This window comes from Ambystoma mexicanum, chromosome 7q, assembly GCF_040938575.1.
Source record: "Ambystoma mexicanum isolate Mex_15411 chromosome 7q, UKY_AmexF1_1, whole genome shotgun sequence".
Classification (NCBI taxonomy): domain Eukaryota; kingdom Metazoa; phylum Chordata; class Amphibia; order Caudata; family Ambystomatidae; genus Ambystoma; species Ambystoma mexicanum.
Genome location: NC_090941.1, coordinates 653,314,952 through 653,328,355, shown reverse-complemented (window position 1 = coordinate 653,328,355; position 13,404 = coordinate 653,314,952). Strand labels below are relative to the sequence as shown.

General features: G+C 45.7%; 1 protein-coding gene across 1 annotated transcript in view; it reads left to right on the top strand.

Moving 5' to 3' along the window:
• MTUS2 (microtubule associated scaffold protein 2) overlaps positions 1-13,404 on the top strand; it is a 1,571,269-nt gene that overhangs the window by 1,411,715 nt on the left and 146,150 nt on the right. Inside the window, exon 9 of the mRNA XM_069639493.1 lies at positions 10,643-10,857. Coding sequence (XP_069495594.1) covers positions 10,643-10,857 — 215 coding nt within the window. The remainder of the gene's footprint in view (positions 1-10,642; positions 10,858-13,404) is intronic.

The window sequence follows — 13,404 nt, the reverse complement described above, 5'->3', positions numbered from 1 at the left end:
GTTGCAGGGGACTCATCGGCAGGACGGAGCAGCTGAGGGTCGCAAGAGATGGTGATTGTGACGGATGGGTAACACTGTCACTGTCCCAGTCCAATGGCGCCTCTGTTATGTTTAGTCACAGACATCAAACAGAAGTAATAGCAGAGCAACGTATCCCAGGTGTCCTGCACCCCAAAAAAGGGTATGCTATCTATGGGCTTGAATCACAAATGGATTGTTCAGCCAAGCAGCTTTGGTTTTAAAAGGTAAAAGGATTCAGTTTACATAATCCACACTCCCTCTTCAATGCTGCATAATTATGGGTATAGCAATCCTCATTTGTTATATGTGCAGTCATTTAACTGTGATTAATGTTTTGGTAATTTTATTCCCAGATAACCTTTGCTGCTTCGGTGATTTAATCATGAAATGCTGTGTATTGATTATGAAATGTCTAAAACAAAAAGTCTAACGTGAGCATTTTCAAAGTTGTACACATAACATGTGCATATAACAGGTTACATCTTAACCACAAAAAGCCAAGTTCGTGTTTCGAAGCCAAAGAGACTCTTGCAAGGAGCTATATATAAACATGTGGCTGGCGAGGAGTACGTGTGTCTCTCTGCTGTCACCATATGGCTTACCCCTTGCAAATTCTTTGGACATGGAATTGTATTACTTCATCTTCCAAAATGCTAACTGAAGTTTGGAGGACACTGGGGGTTATTTTCTATTAAGTGTTAATTGAACAGATGTTGTTGGGTCCTCTGCGTGCAATTTTCTACCTTTGCAAGGTAAAGTACAAAGGTAATGAGTAAATCAAGACAAAAACAGCTTTACTCTTTGCTATTATGCTCTTTCTTGCAAAAAAAAAAAAGTAAATACCGCCTGCAAATTACACTTTGCAGACAGCATTTACCAATGGATTCCTATGGATTCCGCCTGCTTTTAGCATGTGCTAAATGGAGGCGGATTCCATAGGAATCCGCACATTATTTTTCAAGATGATGAAAGAAAGGGCAGTGTAGATGTTAACTCCACTTCCTGCCCCTTCTCCACCATGTAAGCATTGGAAAATGGGATAGATCTTTAAACTAAGACATAAAAGCATTACACCTCAGGGTTATGCCCCCATTTACCCCTGTCCCATATGAAACGGCCCACTGTATGTTAAAAGCACAGGTCAGTAACTCAAAACATAGTTGTAAGATTAACGAATCTTACTGCCTCGTTTGCAAAAGCATTAGATATGTATGAATCCATCCCATCCATCTCTGGATGATGACAAGAAGAGCCGTGTTGACCTCTTAAATATTACCTGTACCACGGATTTTTCTATCCTTTAAATGAAGCGTAATGTAGGTTTATCTCGTCTATATGCGTTGTAGGGATGCAAAGCATTCTGCAGGTGTCAGTCTCTTCTGCAATTCCACACAACCACTTCAAATCCTGCAGACAACACCTATCAAACTTCGTATATTGTCTGACAGTTTTAAAAAAAAATCAAATGTTTATTGCCCTTTTTAAGTTTAAAATGCATCCTTTGGTTGTTCAGTTAATTTCCAATACCAATACCATATTAAAGATGGATTTGCGGATTCCAAGATGGCGGCCGAGCCGGGCAGACGTGCGTGAGCGTAGCTCCGTCCCCCGACCCGGGCCGCAACAAATAAGCACCTCACTTCGAGCACCCACCGAGCCTCTGAGAAGCGTCTTCCCCCAGACAGGGGGGAAAAGGAAATAATCTCCCTCGACGAGCGCCGGAGGCAGAACGAGAGCGAGTGCCGGACCGGACCCGCCCCTCCACACTACGCAGCCGGGAGTCGCGCTGAGGCCCCGGGCCCGACGCCAGCAGTAAGCAGCAGATCGGGCGGATCGAGGGAAGCCCAAGCCCGAGGAAAGAAGCCGCAAGAAGAACGGGACCAGACGGAGAGAACCGCCCCCGCTCCGAGCGTGAAGCAGTCTCCGGAGAGAAAACGGGAAGCCCGAAGCCGGAAAAAGACGATCGGCAGGCCCGCAGAAGCAACAACGGATGAAAGGTACGAGGCGGGGGGAAGGACAGAGGGCAAGCGGGAAGGACACATCCCCACAGTAGATTTGGCGGTGAGGGCCCCCCCCCCTCCAGAAGACCCGAGCGGAAGAAAAAGCGGACATTTAACCCTGCGCCACAACAGGTCTGAGGGGATCGGGAGCAGGGGGTCTCCGGAACAACAGCAGACCCGTCCTCTCCGGGCACTAAAACAGCATTCGGGGTACCCCAGGGGTGGGGAAACGACCTGGGCAGCGACAAGCAGCACAAGGAGGTCCATTTAGAAAGAGGAGCCTAACTCAGCAAGAAACTCAAAACTGGGAACCGAAGCAGGACTCACCGGGGCAACACGCAAAGTCCTAAGCATACCAAAAACACAGATCCCCAGTAAATGAACATGCGATAAGGGAACCAAGAGGAGGACCGAAAGCCCCAGAAGTGAACCGTAAACCCAACAAAGATCCTCAAAAGAGACAACGTACCAACCCAAAATCAAGAGACCTCAGAAACTAGCCAAAACCCTGTCAAATCCGAAGAGAGGACTTTGATAAGAAACCCAAGCGAAGAGGCCCAAACACATGTCAAAAATCAAAACGAAGAGGGGGTCACAATCAACGGGAGCGGAGAAAGGTGGACCCAGGCAAGACCAAGACCTGACCCAAATCTGGGGACTAGGGAACAAGAACCCCAAGAGCTTGAACAAACAGAAAAACAAAGGAGGCGACCCTCCAGAACAGATAGAAAAGGCAGACATGGCCTCTAGGGACGATATGAAATCCTGGTTCAAGGAACTTCAGGACCAGTTCATCGCATCTACCCAGGCGCAATTTGACAATATGAAAGGCGAAATGAAACAAGCAATACAAGAATTAAAAAAAGACATAAAAGACCTCGGAGAGAGAACAGACAATTTAGAAAGGACGGTCCAAAACATGGACGAGGAAGCACTACAACAAGCGGAAGCACAAGACAGACTCGCACGATTGGCGCTGGAGCTGGAATCCCAGTGCGAGGATTTGGAGAATAGATCGAGAAGATCGAACATCAGAATTAAAAATATGGTGGAAACAGTTGAAGATAAAGACCTCCGTACGGCAGCACAACAAGTGTTCCAAGAAATCCTACAGGAGGGAACCGAGGAAGACATCCAAATCGACAGAATACACAGAGTTGGTCCCCGCAGAACAGGAGAGCCCGGATCTCGACCAAGAGACGTACTAGTGGCCATGACTAGATATACTCAAAAAGAACAAATCCTAAGGAAGGCCAGAACTACGGGGCAAATAAGAATGAACGGAAAAGAAATTCAGCTTTACCAAGATCTCGCCCAATCAACGCTTAGAAAAAGAAGAGAAATGAGCCAGATAACGAAAATCCTCTCCGAAAAACAAATCCGATATAAATGGACTTTCCCATTCGGTCTACTATTCTCATGGGAAGACAGACAACACCGAATAACAACCTGCGAAGAAGGCCTAAAAATACTGGGAGACCAGGAATCAGAGAAGCAGAACGATAGTGAACCCCGAAGACAAAGGAGACAACCGAAGGGGTGGCAAACGGAGAAAAGGAAAACGAGACTCCAATCCCGGAAACCAGAAGATCGCTAAGCCTCCAGAAACACCCTACACGAGACGGGCGCAACAAGAGGGGAAGGCGATAACCAAACGGACGAGAGAGCCAGGGCAGAGGGTGATCTAGAGCGCGGCTGAGCCGGGGGCCGGCCATGGAATCCACAACACAAGCAGGGTTTAGGACTCCCTGCGAACCGTTACCCCTGAGAAGTTAGAGGGCATGGAGCGAAGGCAACACGCCGGAGCAACCATAGGGCCCAGAGCCCTCCTCAGGGACAAAGTTGGGGGGAAGAGGGAGGGAGAGGGGAAGAGGGATGGGGGGAAAGGGGAAGGGAAAGTTCGAAGGGGGAGAAACTCCAACACCGGTATCAACACACACGACACAGTCCCACGAGGCGGAAACAAAACGAAACAACAGACAGATCAAAAGGAATGGGGCTGAAAATTCTAACGTACAATGTTAGAGGTCTGAACTCACCAGTGAAACGCAAAAAAATAGAACACTTTCTCCACAAAGACAAATTCGACATAATATCGCTCCAAGAAACGCATATACAAAAAAAAAGGAGAGGACAGCTCAAGTTAAAAGGCTACAACGTAATCATACAATCAAACGATGAAGAGAAAAAGAAAGGAGTACTTCTTGCTTTCGCAAACCACCTACAAGTTAAAGTAAAAGAGACGCAAACAGACAAGGAAGGGCGCTATGTATTCGCAAAGGCCCAGATTGACAACCGTCAACTAACTATAGCCACCTTGTACGCGCCTAACTCAGGTCAAGAGGGATTCATCAAAGACACAATAAACAAATTAGAATCCTTCGCGGAGGGGGAAATAGTCCTGACCGGAGACTTCAACTTGGCATGGAACAACACGGAAGACCGATCAAACCCTAAAGGTAACCAGCAGGGCTCCCCCACGCCGGCGCTGAAGAAAGCAATGCACAACTTAGCCCTTGAGGACGTCTGGAGAAGACTCAAAGGAACGACAAAAGGATACACTTACCACTCGCATGTACATGACTCAAGCTCCAGAATAGATTACATATGGGCAACAGGGACCCTAGTGGGGGAAATACAGGACATCGAAAAAGGCCATATCTCACTATCAGACCATGCCCCGGTGTGGATCACAATCCCAAAATTTATGAAAAAATCGAACCTATGGAGATGGACCCTCCCCAGAGAGGTGATACAAGATCCAGCGGCAAAAGAATCCATCAGAGAAAGAATAGAGGAATACTTCGAGGACAATACTTCCCCGGAAATATCCCCAAGCACAAATTGGGAAGCCTTCAAAGCGGTTACGAGGGGGCACTTTATAGCTCTAAAAGCGCAAAGAGATAGGATCACACACAAATGGGAAGAAGAACTGGAAATAAAACTGGAAGAGACAAGAGAACAAATGACAAAAAACTCCTCCAGAAAGATCAAGAGAGCATATAGACACATACAGAGCCAATTAGACCTGATTAGAACAAAAAGAGCAGAAACACAGCTGCTGCACACGAAACACTGGTACGCAATGAAATCGAATAAAGCAGACAAATTGCTGGCGAGACAACTGAAGGGCAGAAAACAGGAACAGACGGTACAATCCATAAAAGATGAACAAGGAACAATGAAAACTCAGACGAAAGACATTAAAGACATTTTCCGGAACTACTACCAGAACCTATACTCCTCCCAACACCCGAAGGAGCAAGATCAGGAGGCCTTCCTCAGAGGCATCACCCTACCAACAGTCTCCCCGTCAGAAAAAGAAGCCCTGGATGCGCCAATAACACCAGAAGAGGTGAGGAAGGCAATTAGAGACCTGCCAAAAAACAAAGCCCCGGGTCCGGACGGTTTCACAGCAACCTTCTACAAAACATACGCGGAAACGCTGATTCCACATCTGACCACGCTATTTAATACCTTCAGGACACAGAATAACATCACCCCATCGATGAACGAAGCAAAGATTCTAGTCTTCCATAAAAAGGGGAAAGACCCAGTAAACCCAAGCTCATACCGCCCAATAGCCCTAATCAACATAGACGCCAAACTTTATACGAAGGCTCTAGCGAACCGACTGGCGCCACTACTCCCCAAATTAATCCACCAGGAACAAGCGGGATTCATTCCCACCAGAAAAACCCACGATAACATAAGAAGAATAATACACCTCATTGAAAAGGCAGGCATCGTGAAACTCCCATCAGCAATAGTATCGTTGGATGCAGAGAAAGCATTCGATCGAGTCGAATGGACAATGCTTTTTGCGACCCTCAAAAAAATGGGAATGGGGAACGACTTTATCAACATGATCAAAGCCATCTACAACGCACCGACCGCCAGGATAGCAGTCAACCGAGAACTATCGAATCCAATCAGAATAGGAAGGGGCACCAAACAGGGATGCCCCCTGTCGCCACTACTCTATGCAATCTATCTTGAACCCCTATTGGAAAAGATCAGAGTGACGCCAGAAATAAAGGGGATAGAAATGGGCGGACAAACACACAAAACAGCCGCCTACGCCGACGACATGATGATGACCATCAAGGACCCGAGCAGATCGCTTCCACACCTGATCCAGCTGATAGATGATTACGGGGAAATATCGGGCCTGAAAATTAACAAGCAGAAATCGTCGGTAATGACAATGGCCGGAAACAAGGATGAGATCCACAGGATAACGAAAGAGCTACGCCTCCAGACGTCAGAAGAAGGAGTAACATACTTAGGAGTGACCCTCACACCAAAAATAAGAGATCTATACACAGGGAACTACACGAAGCTAATGGAACAAGTCGTCTCAGACCTGAGCGGATGGAACCCCCTGAAGGTGTCCTGGTGGGGCAGGCTAACGGTTATAAAGATGACGATCTTACCTAGATTGCTCTACTACTTCCAAGCACTCCCCATAAAGGTCCCAACATCTTTCTTTAAATCACTCACAAAAACAATTACCAAATATATATGGCAAAATAAGACACCGAGAATTTCACACCAGGCACTTACCGCACAAAAATCAGACGGGGGGATGGCACTTCCCCACTTCAGGAAGTACTATGAGGCGGCACAACTGTGGGTACTACATGAATGGATCACGGATACGTCAGATAAGTGGTGGATGGCACAGGACCGAGCGGTGGCGAGATCTAACCTGCGCCACCTGTTGTGGAAGAGACCAGCACACAGACATCATAACATTGATATAAGTGAAGTTATGAGCACCACTATGGAAATCTGGGACAGAGCCACCAAAAGAGAAACCCTAACGATAGACCCGGCCCCGTTCATCCCAATTTTAGACAATCCAGACTTCCCCCCAGGGGTAGAAAAAGGCGCATTCCAGAAATGGAGGGACTCGGAGTGCACGAAAGTAGGCGACATGTTTGAAAAAGGGCAGATAAGATCATTTACGGACTGCCAGGACTTACTAGCCCTCACGGAGAAGGACAGGTATCAATATGAGCAAATTCATCACTGGCTCACATCCCCCAGAATTATGAAGGCGTTGACAAGGGACCTAACCCCCTTTGAGACCTATATACTAACCCAAACGGGAGAAAAGAAATTCGTCTCATCTCTTTACAAATTCATCAATGTCCAAGAAGAAAACATCACTTGGTACTACATGAAAAAATGGGAAATCACGTTAGGGAAACAAATCCCGAGCACGCAATGGACGTACCTGTGGCACATCATTCCCAAGTGGACGCGAGCAATACAAACAAAGGAAGCATGGATCAAGGTGATGATCCAATGGCATTACACTCCGGAAAGGCTACACAAAATGTTCCCGACAACCCAAGATAGATGCTGGAGGGGATGTGACACAGTGGGCACCTGGAGGCATATCTGGTGGGACTGTCGGGAACTACAACAATTCTGGACGGAAGTGAAAGACAAGATGCAGGAAATGTTCATGGGAACGGACAACCTAGAAGAAGAAGTTTGGATGTGCGGAATGTGGGATCCCAAAGATAGAACTCTAAACAAGACACAAAAACGAAACTTCATGGGGTTCCTCATAGCGGCCTGGTTGGCAATAGCACAAAAATGGAAACAAAAGACCCCCCCAACGACGCAAGAATGGCTCCACAGGATATGGACATATGTAACGATGGAAAGAATAACGTATAACCTACAAGGGAACAGACAGCGATTCGCTACAGACTGGGGACACACCATAGAATACCTGCAAAGTGATTACATGCTCCAATGGTGCCCACATAACATTCGTATCTTAGATATGTTCACAAGCTAAGCCCGAAGCAAACATGGGACAGTAGGAACTGCAGAGAAACCAATACCGGTGGGGAGGGAGGGGGGCGGGAAGGGGAAGTTGGGGACAATGTTGTGTCCCGATGTTAATGTCTAAGAAATGTCAATAAAAAATCCATTATAAAAAAAAAAAAAAAAAGATGGATTTGCAATGCGTGGATTTGAAACATATGCACAGTTATGGTGTTTTATCCAAGGCATTTAGGGTTTTTTTTTCTTTTCTGTTTTTGGTTTGAAAAATGCATTCAACATTTGAATATTGCAACAGTGTCTAGTTTGTATGGCACTAGGTTCTGGGTGTACGGCACTTGGTTCTGATGGCACTAGGTTCTGGGTGTACGGCACTAGGTTCTGGGTGCACGGCACTAGGTTCTGGGTGCACGGCACTAGGATATGGGTGTAGCAAAAGGGAGTTTCAGCCCCACCAATCACATGTACAGCTACTGGAACATGAATAAGCATTCAACACTATAGGGAGACCCAGCTAGGAGGCCAACAGAACACTACCAAACCACCTGGAGGGGTCTCCTTATAGTTTAGGGGTCTCCTTATAGAGAAGGAGGGTCTGTGAGGTAGACAGGAGACAAGGAAGAAAAGACAGATCCAGCGTACCCATCTTAATCAAGTGAGCAGGTCAATAAAAGTTGTCCATTAACATATTTGAGATTTCGGCTGTTGTAAACCATCTCCCCTCATGTTTCCTCATTCATACCATTATAGTAATAGGGCGAGGAAGAGGCAACTAAAAATAGTGATCACTAACAGGCCATTTCACCACTCTAGTACTGAGACGAGGAGGAGGCCTGAGGACTGCTGTAAGGGTCAGGCATGTCCCAATAACTGTGGTCAGGCAAGTGAAACTAAATGTTCACACCTGTAACCTGCTAAATGGTTGCAGGTGTATAAAAAGAGTCAAAAGCAGCAGAGAAGAGAATCAGTTGGGCCGGAGAGCACGGCCATCCGAGGTCGAGCGGGCAGATTGTGGGGCAGTGAAAAATTTGCCGACAGCAGAGAAGCCAGGAAGATGTTGATGCGATTGCGAGCCTCAAGAGTGTCTGGAGCTGGTTGAAGCCCATTGACTTGTGTTCCCCATTGATAGAGGGGAACACAAAGAAGCTGCCAACCGCTGCAAGAACAACTGGTGGGGGCGGGCGCTGCTCACCCAAGCTCCTTAGGAGTGAAAAGGGAGCGAGCGAGAACCCAGAAGCGAGACCAGAACACCCAGAGGAGCTGCCTCACACCGATGAGTGACAGGGAAGGTTCACTCAGACCAAGGCACTCCAGGGGCACGGTGTGGGTTGCAGCGAATGCCGAACAAGCAAAAATATATATATGATAAAGGAGTTGGGAGACCGTAAAGTGAGTTATTGAATACTGAATGAAATGCCAAGCAAGTAATGAGTTTAAATGCTGCTAATTGGGTCGTATGACCAAATATGAACTATTGAATACTGAACAAGTTGAAAAGCAATGAATACGTTTGGAATGTTGAATTAAAGAAAAGAATATGAGAATATCGCACAAATGAAATTGAAAGTGACATGCATTTGTTACCGAGAGCCATTTAAAGAAACAGCATTTGCAAGCAAAGTGAAAAGAGCAAAAAGCAAAACACTATTGGATAGTGTGAAAGCAAGTTGGTAACCAGGAGACATACCACGAAAGAAAGTGTTTGAGAGTCACATGTTGATAAAGGCAAGAAGCCAATAAAGTGACTAAGAAATATAAGTGGATTTATGCCACCAATGAAGGAAGGAAACCTGTGTTGTCAAGGAAGTCCTATGGGAAAGAATGAACTGTTGTAAAGTGTCATGGGTTATCGGTTGCATGACCTGTGATGGGTGGACCGTGTGGTCCGACAACTGTGCTTTGATCAAAGAACCCTTCCTTGGAGTAATCCAAGAGAAGTCAAGAGACTAAAGCTGGTTGGCCTACATTGTTCAAGTAATGGAAAGAAAAGCCAAACTAAACAAGTTGATGAGACTGTGAATTTGAAGCCTAAAGAACTGTGTTGAACTTGGGGAAGGGAACCCCGAGACCATTTTGAGGGACTGCGTTGAACTTGGGGAAGGGAACCCCAAGACCATTTTGAGGGACTGCGTTGAACTTGGGGAAGGAAACCCTGAGACCTTTTTGTTGGAACTGTCTTGAACTTGGGGAAGGGAGCCAAGAGTAAGCCTGGAGCTGGAAGAAGATCAGAACTTTCATTTGCACACTGTTACTTTGGTTGCTGACATGGCTCCACATTGTTTAGCTTTATTTGTGAGGGCAAGTCTAGGTTTTGGACACAGACAGACTTTGAAGTTGAATTTACTGACTTGGGCTCTCCTTAGTTTATTTAGGGAGGGAAATCCCACCTTAGTATAGGTCAGGTTAGGCCTTACACCATCCTGACATTTAAGTTAATAAAGACTTTTTATCTGAACCTTGAATCTGTTGTCTGTGTCTTGCTTCATAATGTCTTCCCAGCTTCTGAAATTCCTTTGATTGGCTATGTGTACCAAACCTGAGCATAGCCTGTAAGTGGCCCACTAATTGATGGCGTTGGTGTGAAATGACTATTTCTAGCATGCAATTGTGCTGATAAGATTTTTATCTCAGCCCACAACTTTGCACATATTTAGTCCATCATCATGTGAAAGTAGCACTAGATTATCAGTCCCTTTACATAACATAATCCCATTAATTTACTAAGTGTTAAATCAAACACTAATCACACACTATGATATTGCATATTCGATTGCTGTTCGCTATGAATTAAGTTCAGTCTTTTTTTACTCCAACAGCTGTTAACACAGCAAAATGTGAGAAACTACAGAAAGAGAAGGAAGAACTGGAGATCAGGTTTGAAGATGAAGTGCGTAAGCTGCAGTGTCAACAGCAAGCTGAGCTGCGCGCCTTGGAGGAGCGGCTACAGCTACAGTATCGAAATGAGATGGAGCGTTTACAAAGCGATCACACCACCGAGTTTGCACGGATCAAGTCAATGCATAAGGAACAGGTCAGGAGCCATTCTTGCATGAAGAGACATTCGCAACTGGGGAAGGACGCTCAGCCAATCAGGTTGCTGAAAATGCAGGCGAGAACACGCAAAGTACCACTTGCATTTTTCAGCCACTCAAGGCCCGTCCCTGGGTGGTGCCATCTTGATTGTGGGGAGGAAACAGGGAGCCACTCCCTGTTGCCTGCGCATGTTCCCTTCCTGACCGCCCCACCCCTAAAAACATCCTGCTCCCTTTCCCTACCCCATCCCTCCATCTCCACGTATCTGCTGAACCAGAGCTTTCTGCCCCAGTCCCAGCACTCCTCCTGCCCACGAGTGCCACCATAGAAATGGAAAAGGGACAACATACCTTTTCTCATGCCCGGGCCATCTTATGTTTTTTTTTTTATTGGAGATTGGGCTCACACAATATACGCTGAGCCCATCGCCCATTAAAAAAAACTATTGGAACCCCGGGAAAACCCTGGGGTGCGAATAGCTATCACCCGCTTGTCGGGGGTGCCTACATGGTGGGTAACGGCCCAGAATCGCTCCTCCTGGCCTAGGCTCAGGCTGGAGGGTCATGATAGGCCGTATGTGCAGCCCAACACGAGGGAGATTGCTGCAATCTTACTATCAAACTGTAGATCCTTCAGAAAAAATCGCAAATCACAATGGTTGTATATTCTAGGATAACACTGCACACCTTTTAGGGTACCCTGCAATATCGTAAGGTTTGCAACTTTTAGAAACAATCTGGGCATACATTACTGAAGTATATATATGTTTGGAGAACAAACATTGCAAGGACTGTACATTCTAGAATTAATCCATGCATTGTTTATAGAACTGCACAATATAACAATTGTTGCAAATTCTATGATCAGACTATTAATATTTTAGAAACCTCCACAACATCCCACCTTTTTATATTGTAGGGGCAGTCCATGTTTATTTATTTATTGCATTTATTTTACACCCAAACCCAGAGGTGCCAGAGACTAATTTACAGTGTACTTATTCTTAGTGTTTGCATAGTTGGTAATATACAATTTACAGGCACATAAGGAGTTACCTATATACATACATATATACATTACTTAACAAGCTAAATGCAGTAGGCTTAAAATATGCAGGTCTATAGCAATTTGAGCAGTGGTCAGCTTGGTGCAGGGATGAGTCTAGTGGGTGGGGGCATTTCTGAAGGGTGGTATCAATGGCAGATGGGGGGAGGGGGGCAGATCGGGTGGATCTGAGATAGGAGGGGGAAGATGAGGGTCAGTCCAGAGGTTAGAATGTGTTAAAGAGCCATGTTTTCAATAGTATTTTAAATGTGTTCAGACTGGGCTCATTGTTGATGTTGGAAGGGAGTGTATTCCAAATTCTTGGGGCCGCTGTTGGGAAATTCGATTTAACCGTTCTAGTGTTCTTAAAACGAGGCGTGAATAGGTGGAGGTGGACATTTGATCTGAGTGTTCGAGTGGTTGTTTTGTGGCTTAGGCAGTGGTTAAGGTAGCTCGGTGCAGTTCCTGCGATACATTTATGAGCCAGTGTGAGCGTTTTGTGTATTATTCTTGATTCAATAGGGAGCCAGTGGGCTTCTCTTCTGTGGTGCGATATGTGTTCTCTTTTTTTTATGCCTAAAGCTGCTCTTAGTGCTTTGTGTTTGAATAAGCTGCATTTTATTTAGGTTTTGTTTAGAGGTGCCTAATAGAAGAATGTTGCAGTAATCGATCTTAGATAGTATAAGGGCTCTGTCGAGAGTGAGGAATGGCCTGTTAGTGAGATAAGTTTGGCTGTGTATGACGTGAAAGACGCAAGGGCGTTGATGTGTTTATTCAAGGTGAGGCTGGAGTCTAGATAGACTCCTAAAGTTTTTACTTGTTTGGAGATGTTGATGGGGTGCCGTCGTTGTTTATTGAGGTGTATTATGGGGGAAGCTTTGCTAGTTGAGTAGGAGAACCTACAATGAGAATCTCAGTTTTTTCTCCATTTAGGCAAAGACTGTTTGCTGCATTCCAGTTCTGGATGATGGAGCAGATTTTGTTTACCTGGATGGTGTCTTGTTCTAGATTTCCTGATATGGGAATAAGTATTTGGGTGTTGTCAGCAAAGTTTGTGTAAATTACTCCCATTGCGTCTAGCGCTGCAAAAAGTAATTTTGTGTATGCATTGTATAGTGTTGGGGAGAGGCAGGATCCTTGGGGAACTCTAAGGGGGACTAGTATGCGGTCAGCTGCTACATATCCTATAGCTACTCTGGAGTTGGAGTCGGAGAGGAAAGAGTTGATCCAGGAAGGGACATCCTTAGAGAATCGGAAGTTGTTTGGCGGTGTTTTGGTGATCTGCTAGATCAAATGCCACAGCAGATCAAGTAATAGGCATAATTGACCTGATTCCCTAACCGCGTCCATCTGTTTTTTTAGGTCCAATAGTGCTGTCTCTGTGCTATGGCCTGGGCGGAATCCAGACTGTCTTTTTCCTAGTAGGTGGTTGTTTTCAAGGTGGGATTGGACTTGAGTATATGCAATTTTATCTATAACTTTGAGAAGGAAGGGGACTGTA